Source organism: Camelus bactrianus, chromosome 8 (genome assembly GCF_048773025.1).
Source record: "Camelus bactrianus isolate YW-2024 breed Bactrian camel chromosome 8, ASM4877302v1, whole genome shotgun sequence".
NCBI lineage: Eukaryota > Metazoa > Chordata > Mammalia > Artiodactyla > Camelidae > Camelus > Camelus bactrianus.
The window spans coordinates 70248616-70272932 of NC_133546.1; the positions used below are offsets into that span (position 1 = coordinate 70248616).

General features: G+C 51.2%; 1 protein-coding gene across 1 annotated transcript in view; it reads right to left on the reverse strand.

Annotated features, from left to right (window-relative positions):
- LOC141578388 (uncharacterized) overlaps positions 1–23019 on the reverse strand; it is a 35442-nt gene extending 12423 nt beyond the window's left edge. Inside the window, exons 1-4 of the mRNA XM_074368738.1 lie at positions 21803–23019; positions 12194–12487; positions 728–842; positions 397–570 (exon numbers count right to left, since the gene is read on the reverse strand). Of these exons, the coding sequence (XP_074224839.1) occupies positions 397–570; positions 728–842; positions 12194–12471 (567 nt within the window). The 5' untranslated portion in view covers positions 12472–12487; positions 21803–23019. The remainder of the gene's footprint in view (positions 1–396; positions 571–727; positions 843–12193; positions 12488–21802) is intronic.
- Between the last annotated feature and the right edge of the window lie 1298 nt (positions 23020–24317).

A 24317-nucleotide genomic window follows, 5' to 3' on the forward strand; every position in this document is an offset into this window, starting at 1 on the left:
TGCCCATGTGCACTCACCCAGCTCCCCTGCTGCATACTGGGTCTCCCTCCTCCCACCCATCCCCAGTAGCCACCCTGCCTCTGAAGGCAGCCAGCCCCCATCATTTCACTCCCCCCAGGCCTTCATCTTCTGTGGCCTCTGAACCTACCACCCACTCCCAAGCGCCTCCTAATGGGGAGCTGTTCCTTCCAGGATAGCACAGGCGCTGGGTGACAGAGCTCTGCCTTTCCTGTGGGCGTCACCTTTCTCTGGCCCCTGGCCTTGGCTTTGGACTTGTTTCCATGGTAACAGGGCCTGATGTAGTCTATTCGGTACATGTATTAGAAATAAAACACCTGTGGCTACAAAAGAACCTGTATTTGAAACAGTTTGTCAAGAAAGCAAGTGGAGCTATACCTGGTTTTTCGCGTCCATGTCCGCAGCGTGGGACAGCAGCTTCTCCGCGATAGACGCGGTGTCGAGGCGTGCCGCGTAGTGGAGCGCGGTGTTGCCAAGCACATCTGCGGCGTTGACGTTCGCTCCACTTTTAAGGAGGATGTCCACGCACTCCTCCGCCTCGCACTGTACGGCCTGTCGGTATCATGCCAAGAAACAGACTGTAAGTGCCAGGAATTCCAAGTCAACATGCCACAAGTCCCAGTGGTTCATTATACTTAAACCAGATCAATTCAGTTCTAAGTCATTACATCGAATCCATCTCATGTGGGCACGGCTGGCTGCTACTCACCTTGATCAGCGCCGTCCTTTTCTTCCTGTCCTGTGCATCGACCTGGCAGCCTCGCTCCAGAAGAAGAGTCACCACGTCTCCATGGCCATTGGCAGAGGCTAAATGGAGGGCCGTCCTATGAATGCGAGACGACTTTTTAGGACATTAGAGCGTACTAGTTCAAACATACAATTACTCATATCACTGGAAACATTCAATAGCATGCTCTTCCTACCCCTTTAAAAGAAATACTCAGTTACCTTATGCAGGAAGAACACTATTTATAAGCTCTCACTACTCACCACATTAAAGGAAGAACAACCTGTTTGAATAGTAAGCATGACCTTGAGATTCAGCTCAACTTGGGCCGGACTTCTACTTTAACTGTCACTTACTAGCTGCCACTTAGCCTTTCTGTGCCTCAATTTCCTCATCAACCAAACAGGGATGAACTAGGAGTTATCTCACAGGACACAGCTCTGACGCTTCAGTGAAAATCTATGCAAAGTGTTTACAACAGTTCCTTGCACAAGTAACAGCTCAGTTGCTGTCTGACAATATAATCATGACTCTTACTACTATTTTACAAAGACAGCATTTCAATGAAGTAAAATGGTATCACACCTACTTTGCTGCTGTAAGGATCAGAGAGAACACTGGACTTCAATGATTCTAAGATGCTCATTTTCTCACAGTTTAACATCTCTGGCATGGGAAGGCAATTTCAAATTCATCATGTCTTACAACCATAATTGGTAGTATTTTTTAAAACTGTTTCTCACTTTTCCTGTTGGCCTAATTATTGGAATATCTTTTTGTCTCCAGTTGCATTTTTATTGTTGTGGAAGTATAGTTGATGTATAACACGGTGACAGAAATTACAGGTGTACAATTCAGTGATTCACAACCTTTCAAAGTTATACTCCATTTGGAGTTATTATCAAACAGTAGCTATACTCCCCGTGTTGTACAATATATCCTGGTAGCTTCTTTTAAATCTAACAGTTTGTGCCTCTAAGTTTCCTACCCCTATACTGCCCCACCCCACTTCCCTCTTCCCACTGTGAACCACTAGTTTGTTCTCTGTATCTGGGAGTTAGCAGCACTTAACAAATTTCCTTATTGGGACATAAAATAGTGGGGCATTTGACAACCTATGGTGTCTTCCAGTAAGTGCAATAATGGTCTATGCCACAGGTCTACTGCAGTTTTATCACACAGGTGGCATTTAAATCAACTTTAGATCTTAAAAACATGATAGGCAATACTGTAAATCAACTAGACTTCAGTTTAAAAAATCATAAAATAAAAGCATTATGGGGAAAGAGAACTCAAATAACAAAACAAGAATTTTTGAAAATGGAACTCTTACTCTGATTTTCAAGAAACTTTCAGCCAAAGGAAATTCAGGGTTCAACTGAATCAGGATGGCTCCTTTTATTCAATATTTAGATTTGTACATTGTATGAAAGCAAAATTTCCAATGATCAATATCAAAATTATATACTACTCTAAATGTTCAAAGGGGCAGGTAAATGTTAGCTTTTACAGTTTCCTACCTTCAGGCACACTTTTGTTTGAAAGAAGGGAGGAAAGGCTTAAACCAAAATGAATTCTTAATATTTCAGTTTTAAAGTTCTCATCTTGTTCAGAGGAAGCAAAATGGAGTTTTTAAGGAGGAAAGGGTTCTGACAGACAGATGAAGAATATGTCTACTACATCATAGTATTCAGGTTACAGTTGAGGAATAAATGGATTGAAAGAATGAATAAACATCTTGGAGAGGTCAATCTTTTTTAAGAAATCTTTTATAAAGGAAAGCAATACTTTTTGTAATAGGAGCACTCATTGATATTGCTATTTTTGACTTTATTGTCATAAGGACACATCTAAAAGTTTACAACATTTTGCAACACTAATAATTATTTATATTTACTATTTTTAATTTCCATAAGAATGTAAAGCAAAATGATTACTCTATAATCATTAACATACAATATGTAATAAAGCTACACATATTCCAAAACATGGGCATATAATATATTCCTAGTAAAATCTACAAGCACAGTTAACAAGATTCCCTTTACTTCTGAAGAGGCTAGAAGTTGTCTCAAGATTCAAATCCTCAAAAAAAATTTAAAAATAGAAAGTTAGAAATTATTTTTATCTGTGCAAGATTCATATTCTTGCTCTTTCCCAGGAGTACTTCATTAAAAAGAGACATTTTCTAGAATTTTTCTACTGCTTCATTGTAGAAATCAGATTTTATTGAAAGGAAAATTTTCACATAGAATGCAAATGCCCAGAACTATTTATCACACTTATATACCTATTTTTGGCTAAGAGAAGACCATAGCCTTCTTCCACTTATATATAATAAAATTGATTTTTTTGTGTTTTTCAACAATCTTCAAAAGGTCATCTCTGCAAGTGAACAGACATCTAGTATCTATGCCACCTTCCATGGTCAAAGATGGCTCCACACCAAATGCACTGCAATTGATTCTAAAAATCTTTTTTGAGTTTTCCTTTTTGCGCTGCTGTTTTAGGTAGTCCTTGAGAAAATTAAGTTGTATGTTAGTTATCTCTAATTTACCTCTATCTCTCATTCATACAAATAGCATTCACGTGTAAAGGAAACATACATGTTTTAATGTAGTACTTATCAGCAAATTATCTCTTTGAAAACTCAAAAGCAACTTAAACTTAAATCAGCAGTAAAAGTACCACTGCTCTTCATCTTGAGGAATTTTGTGAAGGGAAAATGATATTTAATTTCTTTTAACTTTAATTCTTTTTCTGACCAGAGATACTAAATATTCTCCCTATTATCTACTGGTCGCTTAAAGATATGAAAAAAAAGTACTTTTCCCAAATTCAAATTACAGGCTTTTTTTGCTTGTTGCTTTCAAAGACTTGTCAGTAAAAATGAACATATTGTCTGACACAAATACACTGTACATCTTTTAAAGGCACATTGTTTTTTTGTTGTTGTTGTTGTTGTTAATCTTATTTTCTGATCTACAGGGTTTTAATTTTTTTTTTTTATGTTGTTAAATCAACCTCCAGAATTCTTGCTTTTGAAGTCCTTCTTAGGAATGTCTTTGTCAGCATAAAAAATGTATACACAGAAATTTGTTTTCTTCTGATACTTTTCTCACTTTGTATATTTAAAAATGCTTATCCATACATCTGACACTTATTTTATGTATGTGAGATAAAACTCTAGCTACTTTCCTCTAAATAGATTGTTTCTCCATCACTCATGAATAACTTCTCTTTCCCTTATATGAAATTTCATCAGTAACAAGTTCTAAAGTCTTACATAGACTTGGGTGTTTGGGCATGTTCCAATCCATTCATTTATCTGTTTTTTCGACTGTTGGTAAATCAGTAATTTGTGGAAATTTACAGCACATTTTGATATGAAGAAGGATAACGCTTTGTCTTTACTACACAGAAATTTGAATTTCATCACAAGAATTCAAAACAGCATGTGTAACTCAAAATTTTTAAAACTGATGTTTACTTGGTTTATGGAAAATTCAATAAATATGGGAAGACCAAAGATTTAAAGAAAATGAGTCCATGTGTTCAAAAGCACAGCTATCCATCTCCCCACTTCAAAGCTGTCCTCTAAAGTCCTTCAGTAAAGAATCTATGTACAAACGTGTACACTGATATAAAATGGATCTTGAATTTTATCCCAGAGGCTCATCTATCGAGGCAATTACTTTTCTCATTACACACTTTCCTGTATATAAAAGTGTACATTCAAAATAAGATGCCATTTTATCTTTATGTTGAATTTGGTTTCTATTATTACTGCCATGCAGTTAAGTCACTGAAAAACTGTCAGGGAAGTGCTCTCTAAGGGGAATTATGAGTGGGTCCAAAACCAGTTCAAGCTTTAGCCGCCTATAAAGTTTGCTGGGCACCGGACCCCACGCTGGTTTCCAGGAGCCTCGGAGGGAAACTGACAGCTGGGCCAGGCCCCTGGTCCCCCGCCCCTCCCAGATCCGCCCCGCCCTGTCCCGCCACCCCTGTGACCTGTTCTTTCTATCAGGCTCGTCCAGGCCATTCTGTCTCAGGAAGAGTACTCGCTGGACCTTCCTGACATCTCCAACACAGGCAGCTCTGTGGATTTTTTTTAAGTCTCTCCTGTGAATGTGGTAGCCAGGCTGCGAGTTCCTGCAGTCTCTCTGAGGGCTGATGGTACAGCCCACGGGTGACTCGCAGTTCGCACGGCAAACGCAAAAAAATCGGCTCATCATCTCCACGAGTAGGCTTTCCACCACCACTGGGGTCTGGCTGGGAAGCTGTGTCCGTTGGACTCTATCCGTACACAGTAACCGCAGCCTAGCAACGCCGATGCAGTGCCCGTGCGCCTCGGAACCCCGAGCCCCTGCCCGTGTGCTCAGAGGCCCTGAGGCCCAGCACGCCCCGCCCACACGTGCCAGCCCCGGGCATTCCAGATCTCTGCCACTGCTTCTGGGCCACACTGCTTTCCTTTCAAATGTTGCTGCTACTTGGCTGGCTGGTTCAGGACATTTGCAGAATTTAGACGCACCCAAGAAAGATGTGTTGGCATGTGACTGGCCGTAGAGTGGCATGGAGCTTCAGGATGCTGAAGGCCTCATCCCCCAGAAACCTCCCCCCAAAAATTCTTTCAGTCTCCTTACCCTTCAGTTTATTGCCATTGTCGACTGAAATAAAGTCACACAATGTGAGAGTACTGGGTTAAGTTATATTGGCGGCAAAATGAAAGCTCTGAGAAACTCTTCCAAAGAGGCAAAGGGAAAACTCAGGGTCATACAGGATTTCAGTGAAGGGGGCACATGCAGTCAAGCACACACTCAGGCAGAGGCTGCTGCTAGTCACGAGGAGCAGATGTCACCGTCAATGATTTTCGTACTTTTCTAGGTAGAAGATGCAAGACTTTGGGCCATAAAATCTTCTCCTGAAAATACCTAACTGTCTGAAGGCCTGTTCAGCCAGTATTCCGAGAGCACAGAGTGCCTCACTTCTGACCTCCGTCATGAACTCCTCTCACGGAGTGTTGGAGGTGAGCGGTGGCAGCAGCTCGTGATTGAATCCAAGCAGAGTTAGCTGGCGAGTGCCAACCTGATCCGATCCTTGGAGAGGCAGGTGCCAAGTGCCACTTTTTAGTTAGCACTGCCCACATGCCTGTGGGCCCCAGCCACTCTCCATGGAATGTAGCAGATGCAACAGCAGAAAGCTCTTTTCATGGTTTCAGAGATTGTGGCAACATGGGTCATTCAGTGCAAACTTAAGAGAAACTGATGCACATTCTCCAGATGAAATGAAAACGCATTTCCATGTGCCTGCTGACCCTTCCCTGTGGCTCAGCCTTATGTTTTCACATTTGCTTCACTTTTATTTTTTGCTTTGATTTCCCACCAAATACATCTTTCATCAATCCAAGATTTGTTTTGGAGCATGGGGTAACATTGGAGGACGTTTTAAAAACGATTATCCACTTGTCCCAAACAACCCATCTTTTCTCAGCTGTACCACTTCAGCTTGCATTCAGTTCTCAGAGGTTTTTTTCCATTTCTGGGTTTTCCATTCTGTTCCACTGAATGGTCTGCTGCTTCTAGCATCAGCAGTACATGTCCAACATTCCCCTCCTTATTATTCCTCTTCAGGATTCTCTTGGAAATGTTTACCTCTAAATTATTTGACATGAATTCTAACCATCACTATGCCCCCTTAAAAAGAATTCTTAGTTTAGTGAGGCTTTTGATGGTAATTATGTTGAGAGAATTAACTGAGAATCAATCTCCTGTAACAGTGTATCCAGGTACATGGTATGTCTCTCAATTGGTCTCATTTTATGTCCTTCTTTAGCTTTTGGTGTCTTTTTTCCTTATGTAAGTCCTGTATATTTCTTGATATATTTATATATGGGTTTTTTCCATTTCTTTATTGTGATGGTGTATTACTTCTTCACTACAATTTATAAATGATCATTGGATATCTGTGGTTTGTTTTATTTTCTTTTGTTTTGCTTTTGATAGCAGGAGTGAAGAAAAATGTTTAAGCTGTAATTCTGTTATAGGAGACAGAGGAGACAGTTTGTGGCGGTACTTAAGGAAGGCACAGACCGATTGGTGTAGATTTCATCAAATGTCATAACTGAAGAACAGTATACTGGCAGATGAAAATTTAAAAATCAAGTAAAATGCAAATGTGGAAGGCAGAGGGGAACAAAGAGGATTGGGGAGAACGTCTGAAACTGAAGAATACTTCTAATGTTTCTGGCAAGGCCAAAGGAGAGTCCCGGAGCCTAACACGCCCAATAAAGATATCCCACTTTTTCCAGAAATGGGCTTGTACTGTACCCCTACCCTGCTAGTCAGAGGCTAGGGGCAGTTGTGGGAAACACGGTCATGCTACAGACACAGATGTGGGTCCAGGACAGCTGCTGGGGCATAGGAATGTGTCCTAAGTGGGCTCCCGGGTTTGCCCAGGACTGGGGGATTCTTGGGACCCAGGACTATCAGTGATAAAATCAAGACAGTCCTGGGGAAACTGGCATGGTTAGCTCCCCTCTCCCTAACACCGCAGACCTGATCTGAACATCTTCTTGTCTGGCATAACCCTCATATCTGTGGCTCCTTTAGAATCATGGCAGCTTCCAGCTGCAAAATGTTTTCACCCTCTTCCTACTTTGGCCATCTAGCCAGAGCAGACAGCATCTGTGATTCTGAGATTCCTTAGGCAGAATGGGGCATTTGTAACTTTTCTTGCTAGCTCTCAGACATTGAAACTCTCGGAGAATGCAAGTTAAAATTTCAGCTAGGTCCTGTTTTACTTCCATACTTTCCCGTCGAATCCAGACTAACCCCTGTGTCATGGGCCCTCCAGCACTGTGAGGGCACAGAGCAGGCCTACTTTAACCCTCCCACAAGGGCCTTTGCTTCCGAGAAGAAAAAGGCAAATGCTGGCACTGAGCTTATTTCCTCAGTACTATAGTCAGCCCCTAGTGCATTTCCCACCTTCAACAAAAATGGGTGAGAATCTCTGCTCCACAAAGTCTTCAGCCATTTTTATTTGCTCCAGAATCTGGGCCAAACATAGGGCCTCTTAGATTTATAGGGGTTTGGTGCCAAGAAATTGTTACGACCATCCTCTTGGTGGCCAATATTTTTTTCACTGGAAACAAATTGAGTGGCTCAGCCCTGAGACCCAAGTGGGTTCTCGTAGGGGAAGGAGGTAGGCAGAAGCTTAGCATCACTCTTTAGAACCTGGCATGTGGGGGACTCAGTGTTAGCAGAGTGAGGCACAACTACATCCCCTGTGACTACTGAGGTCTTCCTTGTCTCATATGTATTTTCTTTCTCATGTTTTCTACCTTTTTAATAGTAAATATAGGTTGCTTTTGCATAGATATATAGTGTGAATTGTTCTAGTTAAAATAATAAAATAGCTATAAACATCCTTACAGAAATATGAGATCTATAAAATTTTATCTACTAGATTATAAATTATATAATTAATAAATATAAAATTAAATACTAGCCTACAGAACCTTTTGGAAGGGACGTGAGGATTCACACTTCATTTGGGGGCAGTGGCTAAAAAGACTAAGACCTAGAAATAATCTATTTATTCAGTTTACTACTCATAAACCATTGCTTTACTGAATGTGAATTATGCTAGGCCAATCTTAAAATCACTCAAGAACTAAGCTCCTGTAACCAATACCCCAGAGATAAAAGCATCATAAGAGAATACTATGAACAACTATATGAAAACAAACTGGACAACCTGGAAGAAATGGACAAGTTTCTGGAAACATACAGCCCACCAAGACTGAATCAAGAAGAAACAGACCACTTGAATAGACCAATTACTAGAAATGAAACAGAAATGTCAATAAAAAAAAACCTACCTGTAAACAAAACTCCAGGACCAGAAGACTTCACTGGGGAATTCTACCAAACAAACAGAACTCAGTGATCCTTCTCAAACTCTTCAAAAAGAATGAAAAGAAGGGAGTACTCCCAAACTCATTCTAAGAAGCCACCATCACCCTAATATGAAAACCAGACAAAGACACTACCAAAAAAGAAAATTACAGGCCAGTATCCACTAGTGAAAGTAGATGCAAAAATCCTCAACAAAATATTAGCAAACAGAATCCAACAACACATAAAAAAAGATCATACACCACGATCAAGTTGGATTCACCCCAGGGACACAAGGATGGTTCAACATATGCAAATCAATCAATGTAATACACCACATCCACAAAAGAAAGGACAAAAACCACATGATACTCAGTAGATGCAGAAAAAGCATTTGAGAAAATTCACCTATTGATGGTAAAAACTCCCACCAAAGTGGGTATAAAGGGAACATATCTCAACATAATACAAGCTATTTATGACAAACCTACAGCCAGCACAGTACTCAACAGTGAAAACCTAAAAACCTTCCCACTAAAATCCGGAACAAAACAAAGATGCCACTCTCACCACTTCTATTCAACATAGTCTTGGAACTTCAAGACACAGAAATCACGCAAGAAAAAGAAATAAAAGGGATCCAAACTGGAAAAGAAGAGGTAAAATTTTAATTATACACACAGGACAGGATGCTATATATAGAAAACCCTAAAAGTTCCAAACACAAACTACTAAAGCAACTAGAATTCAGCAACAGAGCAGGATACAAGATTAACATACAAAAATCAATTGCATTTCTTTACACTAACAATGAATCAACAGGCAACAAAAGTAAAGAAAGGATCTCTTTTAAAATGCATCTAAAAAATTAAATACTTAGGAATAAATCTGACCAAGGAGGTGAAAGACTTGCACGTGGACAACTACAAAACTTTGATGAAGGAAGTTAAAGAACACTTTAAAAAACAGAAAGATACCCCACGCTCTTGGGTTGGAAGAATCAATATTGTTAAAGTGGCCATTCTGCTCAAGGCAATCTACAGATTTCCCCATCAAATTATCCTGGACATTTTTCACAGAACCGGAACAAATGATCCTGATCCTAAGATTTGCACAGAATCACAAAAGACTCAGAATTGCCAAAGCCACATTGAAGAAAAAGAATGAAGCTGGGAGAGTAACTGCTCCCCGGCCCAAATTCACACAGTATTACAGACTTACAATCATCACAATAGCACGGTATTGGCATAAAAATAGACATATGGATCAATAGAACAGAATAGAGAGCCCAAAAATAAACCCACAGACCTACGGTCAACTCATCTTCAACAATGGAGACATGAATATACAATAGAGAAAAGACAAGTCTCTTCAGCAAGTGGTGTTGGGTAAACTGGATAGCAGCCTGTAAATCCCCATACACAAAACTAAACTCAAAGTGGCTTAAAGACTTACATATAGGACAAGACACAATAAGCCTTCTCGAAGAAAATACAGGCAAGACATTCTCTGACACAAATCTTAACAACGTTCTTAGGGCAGTCTACCTAGGCAGTAGAAATAAGAGCAAAAATAAACAAATGGGACCTAACTGAACTCAAAAGCATTTGCACAGCAAAGGAAACTGTAAGCAAAACTAAACGACAACCTACAGAATGGGAAAAAAATATCTGCAAATGATGCGACTGACAAAAGCTTAATTTCCAGAACATATAAACAGCACATACAACAGAACAACAACAACAGCCACAACCACAACCACCACAACCACCACCACCTGATCTGAAAATGGACCTAAACAAGACATACAAATGGCCAACAGGCATATGAAAAAATGCTCAATATCACTAACTATAGGGTAAATGCAAATTCAAACTACCATGAGGTGTCACCTCACACCAGGCAGAATGGCCATCATTCAAAAGTTCATGAACGATATAAATGCTGGAGAGGGAGTGGAGAAAAGGGAACCCTCCTACACTGCTGCTGGGAACGTAGTTTGGTGTAGCCATTATGGAAAATAGTATGGACATTCCTCAAAAAGTTAAAAATAGCCTTCCCATATGATTCAGCAATCCCACTTCTCCGTCTCTATCTGGAGGGAACTCTAATGGGAAAAGACACCTGCACCCCAATATTCACAGCACCGCTATACACAATAGCCAAGACATGGGAGCAACCTAAATAAAGCAACAGGTAACCGGATAAAGAAGCTGTGGTATATCTATACAATAGAACGCTACTCTACAAAATAAAATATATTAAACTACTTTGTCATAAAAAATAGTAAAAAATAACGCCATTCACAGCAACATGGATGGACGCCCTTCCCCTCCCCACCAGCGGCGCCACCACCCCATGACCATGCACGGCACTTGCCTCCCGGTAGCCCACTGACCTAGAAACAAGTGTCTCAGGAACCTGGGGCAGCAGCGGGGAAAGGGGCACTGCCCCTGGCAAGCTGGTCGATTTGCCCTCACCGCCCCAGGAGCATGGCCTGGGGGCGGCCTCTGCTGCCCCAGCTTCGCTGGAAGCACGTCCCCAGGTCAGCCTGCTCCCCGGGGAGGCGGGTGCGGTGCGGTCAGGGAGCAGCCGCTACTGCGGCGGCAGCGGTGATGGTGGGATTTGGGCTGCCCCATGCAAGCGCAGGGCTTGCTCCCATTTCCCGCTGCCGCGGCGCCCTCACTCTGACTGCACGTGCCTGCCTCCCAGGAGCAGACTGACTTGTGAGCTGGGTCACGCGAACATGGGGACATAGAGGCCGCCCCCAGGCCAGGCCTTGGGGCAGATAGGAGCAAGCCTACCAGAGCATCACGGCAACCCCTCTACCCATGCGGCTGCCACCTCCAGCCCAGACCCCTGAACGACCACGCCCGCCTCCAGAGAGCAGGCTGTCCTGGGAACGTGCCTTCAGCGAACCAGGGGCAGCAGATGCTGCCCCCAGGCCAGGCCGCCCCCAGGCCAGGCCGCCAGGGAGGTCGGAGCGAACAGACCAGCTCGCACGGGCTGAGCCCTCTCCTCGCCGCCGCCGCCGCCAATGCCGCCGCCCCCGCACCCTGACAGCACCGCGTCTGCCTCCCAGGAGCAAACCGATTGAGATTCCTAAAAAAACTAAAGATAGGCTTGTCAAAAGCTTTTCATTTCGGGGACAGGCCAACAAGTACCCAAGGGCCCAGACCTTGCCGGTTATCCCGCCCCAAGTCGCCTGCGCCCGGGAGGGTCCAGGGCGGCCTCCGCTAGCCAGGCAGGTCCGCCTAGGCAGAAAGGTGGTGGGAAGTGCTCCGGGAGCGTCCGGCGCCCTCCCACCTCCCCGGGCTGCAGCCGCTTTCCCGAACTCAGGTACGAGCGGCGGCAAAGAGGCGGGGTTCAGGGACTACTGATGGGGGGGGCACCAGGAACCATGGCTGCAGGCCACGGACCCACTTCAGGTTCCTAATCGGCCGCCCCACCGGGCATCACCGACGCACCCCTACCTACGCGCCTCCCCAACTGCGCAGCCCAGGCCTCACCTGCCTGCTCCCTGACCTGCGCGCCCCCACCAACGCCCCCTTACCTGCCCGGCAGCAGCGGCGTAGGCGACGACAAGCGGCTGTCCGGACCCCAGGCAGCGTTCCTCCGGAGGGGCTGGTCCAGGAGCACTCGGCTCCCGCCAGCTCCCACACGCTCTGGACAGAGCGCAGCGGCCTCGCATCCTCCCGTCTGTGCGTCCGCGCGTGCGCGCCGCGCCCCTCCTCCTCCGGGCCGCAGCGCGGACGCTCGGGTTGGGTCTTCTGCTGTACCGGACCCGAGGAGTGCGGCCTGGCGGGCCCGGGCGGTGGGGCGGACCCCCATCCCCAGCGCCCTCACCCTGCCAAGGACAGGATCTCCGCACCCAGCAAGAACCACCTCCGGGCCGGGGCCGGGCCACACCCACCGGCCAGGGCCGGGCCACACCCACCGGCCAGCTCCACTCCCCCTGCTCGCCGCCCCTCCCACCCCATCGGTGCCTCCACACCCCCAGCCAGGACCCGTCCCCGACCAGATCCCCAAGGCGAGTTTTTTTCCTGCTTACACCGAGGTCCCCGTCCCCACACCCTGCCCCACCACTAGGTCGTAACCTACGGCAACCTGCACCCCAAGCTGACCCCTCAAGCCTCAGCCTGGCTCCCCCCACCATCCCGAGATGGTCCCCTCATCCCCGGATTGCACCTCAGACGTGTCGCCCGCACTCCGAGCGCCCCTCACCCCGGGCCGGCCCCTTGACCCCCTCAGCCTGTCTCCCCTCACTGTGAGATCCCCCCTCAATCCCAGTGCACCCCTATCCTGAGCTGACTGCCTCACCCCTCATCCTCTGGGGGACAGGGCTGTCTGGGCTCAGGTCACCATGGCGACAGCTGCCACACAGTTATCCTGTGCAGTGTGTGCCCATAGCCCTGTGTCTGAGGCTCCGAGGTGCCTCGGGCAGGCTGGAGGTGGTTTCAATTCCCACCTGGGCGCCCTGCTGCCCCCCACCCATGCCCTATGCCTCCTCTGAGGCAGCAGGTCAGGGTGTCCCTGGATGAGCCCCGCTTGCCAGTGGGCCTTGGGTGGCTGATGGCGTGGATGGCGATCCAGGCCCCAATGGAGAAGGCGCTGGACACCTGTGGACCTGAGGGGGAAGAGGGGTGGGAGGGGGTTGGCGGCCCAGATGAGAGGCACAGCAGGCGGTGGGCTGTGTGCTTGGCCTGAGTTCTGGCCAGGTGGGTGCAGGGACCAAGTTCATTTATGCTGAGGAAGAAGGACTGGAGCTTTTAAATTGTCCCCATTAGGAATCCAAGGACCAAGAGCAAAGCGGGCAGCTGCATTTGCCAGGCCACCTTGGAACCCGCTTCAACGCTGGTACCTCCCATCCAGAGAAGCCTGACTGTTGATGGGTGTATGAGACCCCCACACCCACACCCACCCCCCCGCTCACACGTGCCCTGCCCCTTGTAGTTTACAGGCAATTGAAGGGACTTTGACAGGTAACTTTACCCAGTGATAATTGTTCCTTTCTCTGCTGGAGATAAGTTCCAGCCATAGTCATGGTGAACATGACAGGGCTCCTATAGGAACCCCAGCCTGGATTGGAGGAGGCCCTGCCACAAACATCCTCTTACCTCTCACCAAAAGGCACCATAATAGAAAAGAACAGATCTGACTGCATATTAGATCTGTTCCTTTTTTCTTTAAGGCTGTGCCTTGTTTTCTAGACTTAGTCTTGCTAGCTCTGCATCTTTTGTAAAACAATGTTGCCTTTAGCCTGAAATAGACAGGAGAGCCTATTGTCAAGGCTCTGACCTTTAAGGATATTAAGGCTTTTGCACACTTACAAAGATAGCAAGCTGCAGAATAGAAAACATATGTTTTGTTGGAGGTTTACTTGGACACCATTATCTGACCCACGTGGACAGGTGCAAGAATGAATAATTCGAAGAACAAACAATTCCTACACCAAGAAGTTTGCAACAACCAACCACACTCCCTCCCCTTTTTAGTATCAAAAGAGCCTAATTCTGACTTGGGAAAGTTGATTCTTCAGGACATTAGTCTGACATCTTCTTGGTCTTCCAGCTTTCAAATAAAGTCACTATTCCTTGCCCCAACATATCGTCTCCTGACTTATTGGCCTGTCCTGTGTCGAGTAGAACGAGTTTGTACTAGGTAACTGCACCTCACACCTTCCCAGTACAAGACGACCTTTACTTCCTATCTCAGAAAAGAGCCGAACAATACAATAGTAAACGATACACAAATCCATTCTAATCAGAGAAATACGAACAAACATGAAATGCTATTTTCCCACCTATCTAAGTGGTAAACTTTTGCAAAGATGTTCCCAGTGTTGGGAACCCTGTTCAGAAACCTTTCACAGGCTGCCAGTGGCAGTGGCATGTAAAGGGTACACACATTTGGAAAGCATCCATTTGTTCATGTCTATCAAACTTTTAATGTGCAAACCTTCTGCCCAGCAAATTAACATCTACAGAGAAACTTTTTACTCTGTACATTTCAGTATTGTTTATGTTTTCATCGTAATATGTATCACCTGAGGAATTTAAAAATACATTTTTTAATGTTTTTAAAACTACTGAACTGTAGGCTTCTGTAAACATTTTATTCAGCTTTGTAAATTTACTACTCTGGAGGAAAAAATCAAATGAATTTTCTGGGTTTTTCCAGGAGTGATTAGCAGCAAAACTTGAAAACAAGACTCTGAGTTTGTCTTTGGGAGAGGCCTGCAGGAGCCCAAGGACAGACCCAGTGGTTTCAGGGTTGGGGTTAGGGCCTGGAAGGGGCCAAGGAGCTGAGTGAGATACGCTAAATTTTAAATGTCACCTGGGAAGCAAGACTGTGGCAAGAAGCCCAGGAGTCCCCACCATCCATTCTCAAAGACTCATAAGGCTCATGAGAGAAACACAGAGACACTCACCAGGATCCCAAATATCTCTGGACAGGCACAGATATTGCAAACTAGTGCAAAGCTGCAGAACACCTACTAAAGAACACTCTACCCAGTAGAAATTAAAGCCCTCCTTCTTCAAGGGGATGTAGAAGAATGTTTAAAATGTATATATACACACCCTTCCCCATGCCTTCCCCGCTAGACACAAACACAGGCCCCCTTTGAGCAGTGGCTGCAGGAGCGAGGGTGTGGGGAACCAGGAGGTTGGGGTCCCTTTTCACATCCAGGACATGTACGGTGCTTGGGGTCTGAGGACGCTGCCACAGCATCTCCTAGAACCCGAAACCTTCAATTCCCTGGTGACTCTGCCACCACAGAGGTAGCAGGGAGAACCTGAAGCCTTCCATTCCTTGCCACTCCCTCCCCACCGCAGGCGGCAGTGAACTCTGGGCCTCGACGCCCAGGTGCTGCCAGGTCCACCTTTGAGGACCAGATCAAGGTCAGGCAGGTGAAAGACGGGACAGGGACTCCTGGCTGCTGCCCAGGCAGAGTCAGGAACATTGGGAGGGGCTGTGGGCTTTGGGAGCATCTGCTGCCTGAGGCCAGTCTCTGGAGGTGGATGTTGTGTACATTCTGGGACCCCAGAGCGCCCTGCACCCTTCCTCCCAGCTGGCTTACTGTTGCTGGGTGCTGCTTTCAGACTTGCTGGGGGGCGGGAGGCTGGCCTGGCAGCCTCAGAGCCCTGGCAGCCTGGGGCCGAGCAGGAGGCCGGCAGGAATGCACCAGGGCAGCACGGAACAGAGGCCGGAGCAGGGAGTTTGCTGCCTCCCACCCAGGAGAAGGGCGCTTGTTTCCACCACGCTCCTGTGCCAGGGCAAAAAAGCTGATTCGCCACCCTTGCCCTGGGCAGAAGCACGTGTGCGGCTGGCAGGTTGCAGGCATGTGTGGGCAGGCATGCAAACTCCCACATGTGTGAGTGTGGTGTGCAGCAGGGCTTATGTGAATGTGCACCCTTGAAGGCAGTATTCAGTTGAACCACTTTTTGCCTGTGGCAGGTCTGTGGCTGTGTGCAAGAGGCGAACCCCTGGGAGCAAAGTTCTAACCCTCCCCCACCAAGGACCTAAACCTGGAGGGTTTTGTTAACTCAATCCACCAGCAAAAACCCACCCTATGCCTTTGTCCTCTGGAACCCTCTGGCCTCCAGCCTCCATGGCTGCAGCTGCGCCAATAGGCAGAGCTGTGTTTTCTGGGTAAACACACAGCCCAATACCCTTGTGCACATCCAGCGTGCACACACAGACTGAGCCTGTGGGTGACCGTGTGTGCACACTGCTCTGGGATGTGGCGCGGGAGAGGCAGAGGGCATGTCCCCACCCAGTGTGAAGGTGGGGGAAAACAGGAGGCAAGAGACACTGACTGGCTCAGTGAATGGGCCCTGGAGGTGGAAGACCATGGCCTGCAGGAGCCGAGAGGTGGGGCTCCCTGAAAGCCCTGCACAGGAAAATGGCAGCTAAGCTGGGACCCACCAAAAAGGGGTGATAGTGAGGGTGAGCAGGGTCTCGGTGGAGGAAACGGCCAAGCAAAGGCCCTGTGGCAAGGGAGACTGCAGGGGTGAGGCTTAGACAGGAGCTGGAGGGGAGGAGAATGGCAGCACCGTCCAGGGCTTTGGAGGGAACCAGGCCAGACTACAGAGCCCTGTAGGCCTCAGCCTATGTCCTGGGAGTGATCTTAAACAGAGGTGGTGACTTGGGCTGATGGACATACCAGAGAGATGGTGGACGTTCTTGGGGCCAGGTGCATATTGAGCGGCCTGGAGCAGCGCCCACCCACACCTGCACTGGACTCCAGACTTCACTCGCCACCACAGAATGGCCCCCGCCCTGTCACCACCCACGACTCCCATCAGTGTGCAGTGCGAACTGACCCACAACACAGCTCACGTATCCCACAAAGGCAAGGATGCACGGAATAGAATACAGGTGTGCACCGCCCTGGAATCTGGGCCCCATGGTGGATGCTCATGTCCCAGGACGCGAGGTCTCTCCAAGGACACCAGGGCGGCCAGGCACCGGGAGAGCCCCTCTTCTCACCCACTGCCTGTTAACACTTGATGGAAAAGCAAGGCCTGAGGGGGGAAAGCTTCAGCTGGAACTCTGAGTCCCCACCTCATCCTGGGCACAACTGCAGGGGACAGAGACACGAGCCCCCTCCCCCCACAGGGAGACCCCAGGACCCCTGGATGCAGCTGGATGGGAACCCCCGGTTTCATGTCTCCTTCTGCCACAGGACCACATGCACGGAGCCTTCCCTGCACCACCGTCTCCTCCTGCCTCACAGCGGAGGGGAGGACTGGAGCTCCGGGATAAAGACCCAAGCACGCTGGGGGGGCCCTGATGGCCCACCCCTCCCCCACTCCTCCTTTTTTTCCTATTTCATCTCTACTAACTGAAAAGTGACAAGTGATGAGAGCAGCAGCGAGGGGCTTGAGTGCAAAGGGGGTCTCCTTCCCACCCCAGACCTCAGGTTCTTCTGTAAATGGGTCCCAGTTGTCCTTCAAGAATGTTCTGTGCCTCCACATGCAAACTGTTTGTCTTGTAAGTGCTTTAGATGAATGGAAGCATTCTGTGTGCAGCAGGGGCACCTGGCTCACCCCCTCCCACTGCCCCCACACCATCACCCCCCCACCCCACCATTGCCCTACCCCAACACCCTCTCACCCCAACACCATCTCACCCCTCACCGTTTCATCCTCACCCCATTCCCCACTATTGCCTCAGTCTCTGACTTCCACCATTGCCTGCCATCGCCCACCCCCCACCATCTCAGCCCCATTGCCCTCTACACCCCTCATCCTCACCCCCATCTCCCTGGGGACCCCCACCCCCCTCTGGCTCTCCATTATGTTCCTGCTGATCCCACCACCCACCTCCCTGCCCATGGGGTCTGTAGGCATCCTTGAGGGCTCACTTGGAGGAGGCACAGATGGGGTCTCAAGGCCCTCAGGGCCTGCTGGGTGACTGTGGGTCCCAGAGAAGCCCCCAGGGCAGGCGGTTTCCAGAGGCTCAGAGGCTGTGGTGGACAGTGTGATGAGACCCTGGCTGTCCCCATCCACTCCCAGCTGTGGCCAGTTCTGGGCATGCCGACTCTCAGCTGAGACTGGGTGGAGGAGGGGCTACAATCAGAAGACCTGAGGTGCTAGAGAGTGGGGTCCTTGGACCTCTGCGGGTGACCCAGGTGGCCTGGCTGATTCACTGATCCAAACCTGCCTGGGGGTGGAGGGGGCCCACGAAGCCCTGGGCCCACCCCCTTGAACAGGTGCCCCAAGCCAGCCCAAACCTCCCTCTTTGGCGTGGGGACTTCGACAGCACGTCTCACTGCTCAGAGGCTGAGACGCAGGGTAGGGAGTCCTGCGGCCCCGCCAGAGTACAGTGCTGGAGCTGTCAGGGGCCACCCTGGGCAGGTGTCGGTGAGGCCCAGTTGTCCCAGAGTGATTTCAGGACGTGAGAGGGTGCCCTCCGCCACCTGCTGTCCCTGCTCTCCACCCGAGCCCTGACTGTCTGGTCCCCCCTCACTGGGGGCACCTTTAGAAAGGTTTCCTCTCAACAGCAGCATGTGCACACACACACACACACACACACACACACACACAGGCTCACTCTGCTGCCTATGCACACACTCCCTCCCTCCCACGCCTCCACACTCTCTCACACACACATACAGATGTGCGCCAACTTGCTTACACATGTCCCTCAGTCCCAGCCTGTCCAAGCCAGGGGACCCACAGCCCTGCTCCTGGCTGCTGCATCAGCCTCCTCCCCGGAGCTCAGCCTGGGCTGCAGGTCCGGCTTGGCCTGTCTCCGCCCAGCCCAGCCTAGCACTTGAGACACAGCTGGTGGTGGCCCTGAGCTCTGCCCGGCCCACACTCTCTGTCAACCTCCCTCACCCCAGCTGTTCCAGGGAGAAGGGAGAGGGCGCCCCACATGTGTTGGGGAGGCCCAGGTCGGGAGCCTTGGTGCCTGTGGGTACTAGGGACCGGGGCCTTCCCTGCCTCTCTTGGGACAGACAGTCCTGATGCAGCCAGTGGTGCAGATGGGGCAGTTTCAGGGGCAGCAGGAGCCAGGAGACCTGGGCTCCATGAATCATGTCCAGACTACATGCCCCCTTACTCCACCCTCATCCCCGCTCTGAGGTGTAGGAGCTCTGTGATCCCCACCGGGCCAGGCCTGCCCCAGCTTCCCTGGGGCCTCAGTGCTGCCTGCCTAGCCGCCAGGCCCCCTCCTGACCACCTTTTCTGATCTTGCCACCATCCCCACACTATCCCCATGTGACCTTGGACCGGTGACCTTGGATGAGGCCCTCTTCCTGGGACAGATCCACGCCTGGTGTGTGGCATCACTCATAGGCCAGGAGCTGGGCAGGCATGGAAGCTGTCTCCCTCTTGGGGCTCAGTGGCTTGATCTGGGAGCAGGGGCACATGGAGAGGAGAGGGCAGTCACCTATGTCACCCAGAATTTCAGGAGCCTCCCATCCTCGTGAGAGTGCCCTGCTCCCACGGGATGCCCCAGCAGATGGGACTGTCCCCACCTGGGGCTCTCCCAAGAGCATGGTTGTGTGCACACAAGTGCATGTGTGCAAGGATGTGTGTGCATGCTCGGGGGCACAGAATGCCGTGGGAGCTTGGAGGAGGAGGGCATGTCTGCTCTTGGGAGGCTCAGATTTCTAGGGCAGCCCCGTGTCCTGAAGGATAGGTGGGTGTTTGCCGGGCAAAGGGCAGGGCAGCCCAGGACTTGCCATGGCCTAAGCAAAAGCCTGAGCACAAGAGTGTCTTCAAGGCCTGCAGGTATTTGGGGTGACAGAACCCTGAGCAAACAGGTGTGATGAGGGTGAGGGTCTGAACGGGGTGGCCTGGAGCAAAGCCAGCACAGGACGAGGCCCCTCTCTCCACCCTCCAGCAGCTGGCCTTCTGGGGTACCTTTTCTGTCCTCCTGGGCAGCTCAGTCTGACTTCCAGCCCTGGGGGCCCCTGTGCCCAAGTGTGTGGGCAGGGGAAGGAGGCCTCCCTGGGGGCTGGGCCAGGCAGGCATGGTGGGCGTGGTGGGCTTCTTGAGAGGCCCAGCCCTGCTGGCAACCTGGCCCCACCAGGTGCCCCCTCCCTGCCCGGTGGGGACACCTCTCTGGTCTGCCCCCACCTCTCTGCAGTGAGTGGAGTATGGCCAGGGGCCTCCTTATGGCAGGCCTGGGGTGCCTCACAGTCAGCCAGGGGACTGGGGGCTGGTTGGCTGGCACAGGCTGTGAGTGGGGGCAGATGGTGGCCGTGGGTCTGCAGGGAAGGCTAGTCTACCACCCCACTTGGCTCTGTGCTCATGAAGGGAGGCCTGCCTGGGCCCCCCTGCCCCTTCTCACCCCCCCCCCCCCAGGAAGGGGAAAAAAGGCGAGAGGAGCCGGGCATTTGAGAGGAGCGGAGCGGCGGTGGCTGCCAGAGAGGGAGCGGCGGGCGCAGGCTGCAGAGGGTACGGCGCTGGCGCCACCCTGGCGAAGCGAGCGCGGAGCCGGCGAGCCTGGAGCACAGGGGGCCGCGCAGCGTCCTGGCCAGGCCCGGCCCGCGCGCCCCACATCGCCCGCAGCCTGGGCTCCCGGGCCTCCCAGGCGTCAGGGGAGCCCTGGCCGGCGTGGGGACGGGAGGGTGCCTGCGTGGGCCAGCTAGGGAGCTCCCGGGGGCGTCCCGGCTAGACTTGGAGCTGGCCGGGGATGGAGGGGCGGGGGGCGCGGCGGCGATAGGAGCCCACCCTCCGATCGGGTGCCTGGCTCAGCCCCCGGCGACGCAGGCGCTCCTGGGGATTTGCAATTCGCTGGGTTAAGTCTTGAGGCCGCTACTGCTGGGGAAGGCAAGAAAGGCTGCGGCGCGGGGCTGCGGGCTCGACGAGAAGGGGTGCAGCGAAGGTGGGAGGGGGGCAGGGGAGGGACGGGTGGCCGGATTTTCTAACTTCACATTTGGCGCTTCGCAGCTCCGAAGTTTGCTCTCGGATCTCGGGAGTTTGGAACCCCGCCCCCGCCCCCAGCTTCTCCCCTCGCCTTCCTCCAGCAGCGGGGACGGAATCTGACAGGTCTTGGCTCACCCGCACCGGTCACGCTGAGGAAGGGGCGACCTGGACGTGGGAGAGGCCCCTCGGCGCTGCTCACCTCCCCTGCACACACCCGGGGCAGGCTGCGGAAGGCGTTCCCCGTTGTGTCCCCCAACACATACAGGCGCTGGCAGGGGTCTTAGGGAACTCCAGATGTACCCACAGCCACCCACAATCTCAGGGAGGTTCAGGAGAGACACGTCATGGCTCCTTCCCCTCATCAGACCCAGAGCCCCTACAGACATTGGAGGGGCCCGAGATGTCCTCCGGTGGGCAGAGGCGGCCGGCCCTCAATGGTGGCCGTGCTCGCTTGGACCCACGGAGCTGCCTCGAGGAATGAGCCTGGCCCCTACCCCTTCCCGGGCAGGCCGGGGCCCTGGGCCCAGCCAGGAGCCCTCTCCCCCTAGTCCCCACGGCTCTCTGGGCAGGGTTCAGCACGTCTCGGGCCTGCCTTGGGAGGGAGCAGCAGAGCTGAAAATCGTGGTGAAGCGAGGTGGCCGGAAAGGCTTGATAGAAGCTGCGGCTCCAAGCCCCGGCACCTCTGCTGGGCAGCGGTGGCTCCTGCTGGGTCACTTCCTAGGCAGCCCAGAGGGATGGCCCACTCAGACACCCAAGCCCCGGCCCGCTGAGCGTCTTACCTTTCCCAGCCTTATTTTCAGCTTCCAAGTTTCTTCCAGTGCAGGGAGCCAGGATGGGAGCGGACAAGCCCTAAGCCATCCCTCCTTCACATCCTGTAGGTGTACGGTGCTTGGAGTCTGAGGAGGCGGCCACAGCGTCTGGTAGACCCTGAAGCCTTCCTTCCCTGGCGACCCCAGCCGCCACCAAGGTAGCAGGGAGAACCCGAAGCCTTCTGTTCCTTGCCGCTCCCTCCCCACCGCAGGCGGCAGCGAAACTGCATCCCGACGCCAAGCTGCCGCCGGTGGGGCTCCGAGGACCCGAGCGAGGTCAAGCAGGCGAAGGAGCGGGCAGGAGCCGCGGCGTCCAGGGGCCGAGGGTGAGGCCGGCGGGAACGCGCCAGGGCAGCGAGGCTCTGCTGGCGGGCACGGCGCGGAGGCTCGAGCGGGGAGTCGGCTGCCTCAGTCGCGGGGAAGGGCGCTTGTTTTCTGCTGCGCTCCCGCGCCAGGGTGGACAAGGTGATTCGCCGCCCTCGGCATCACGCCACACTCCTCCGGACCCCGGGCCGGGGGAGGACACAGCCAAGTTGTTGAGAAGGCCCCTGTCCGCAGGCTCTGGCTCCTCTTGCGCCTCGGTGGACGAGTCCGTGAAATGGGGCGAGGGTGAGGCTCTCAGAGCCTTTCCGGCTGAGGTCTTTGGTCCTCAACCGGACATCCACCGTGCTGGGCCCTCAGCGAGCTGGGTCTGCAGCGTCCCGGCCAGCCGGCCCGGAGGCAGCTGGGCCCAGCACCAGGCGGCGGCGGCAGGGCCAGAAGAATGGCGGGGCGTGGGCGACCTTCCATGGCGTCCTCGCCTCCTGGCCGGCGGGCCGGCCGACTCCGACTTCGACTCCGGAGCAGGTCCCGGGGCCCGATCCCGCCTCCTAGGGACGCCTCCAGCTCCTGCGCCTGCTGCGGCCCGGGGCTGCGGCGGCGGTAGCGGTGGGTGGCGCGCCGTATCGTCCGCGGAGAGAGGCTTCCGCGCGCCGGCCGCTTGCCCGCCCCTTGTCTCCTCCGCGGCCCGGGCGCCAGCCCCCGGGCCCCCACCCTCTCGCAGGTCCCTGCACTCCCCCCGCCACGACCGGAGCACCGTCACCCGTGTCTCCCCACACTCCCCAGGCCCCTGGCTTCTGGGCCCCACGCACAGGCCAGAGCTAGCGCGTTTGTGTACGGGTGTGCCACGCGCGCATGTACGTGTCCGGCCGGCAGGTTGCCAGCATGTGTGGGCAGGCATGCAAACTGCCACGTGTCTGCATGGCATGGAGCAGGGCTTGTGTGAATGTGCGCCCTTGAAGGCAGTGTTTAGTCCAACCACGTTTTACCTGTGGCAGGTCGGTGTCTGGCTATGCGCAACCTCAGTACTGTTGACCTTCGGGGCCAGATTAGGACCTTGGTTGTCAGGGGCTGTCCTGAGCATGGGGGGAGGTTGTGAGGGTACCTGGACTCTACACACTAGATGGTGAATAGTAGCCTCAGCTGGCCCCCTGCCCCCTGAATTGTGACAACAAAAAATATCTCCAGACATTGCCACATGTCTCATGAGGAGAGACGTCACCCTGTTAAGCACCCCTTGGCTGTATAAGAACTATGCAGATAAGAAAGATATGGTCTGGAAATTACTCTTTTCTTAAGAGACATTCAAAATGCTTCTGTTCAACCACAACCAGTATCCTCCTTCCTTGGATTACTAAGGTAATCATTTCAATTTCATCCAAATTCTGCCTCCCAATCCTTTCCTCATCCCTCCAAAAGCTTTGTAGCTTATCTGTTTATAAGACTTTCTGGTAGAGCTCAATGCAATGATTTGGTATAAGAAAGCTGAGGCCTCTGGTTAAATGAGTCATTCCACAGTCATGGTATGAGGACTTACTTGTTTTCCCATCGTGTCTGCTCCAGGAGATCTGGAGAAATATGTATGATGGAGTCCCTGCCTTCTAGGAGCTTAGAGTCAAAATTCTCATACATGAAAAATGATGCAAGTCAGGTCTTGTCGAGGGTCCAGGCTCCAACAGCATCTTGTTCACGCAGCTCTTTCCATCACAGCCCTTTGAGAAAGCTCTGCCCGGCCCACCCCCTCTCTTCAGTAGAGGGGTGAAGGTGTTCTTCAGAGGTTTCTTTTGCATGTTTTCATATCTAGTTCAAAATCCAAAAGCTTAGACTATTAAATCTAACCACTAAGACTCCACTAACACTAACTAGGTCCCTATAATTGTGCCAGGCTAGTTGCTTCCTTCAGAGCATTTAGTTCTTGAAACAACCCTAAAAGTGAACTATTCCTTTCCCTCAAAATCCTCCTGCTTCCTTTATACCACCACCCAGCACATGAGATCAGGAAAAAGGAATTTTGTGAAGCCTTGCATAATAGTTGAGGGGACAAACAGGAATTAAACTCATCCAAATTCAGAAAAATCACTACTCTAGCAGATAATTAAAGAACAGAATTATATTTACCTCTCAGCTAATTTAACATATTGTGATTAATTTTTTTCAAAAGCAGTTG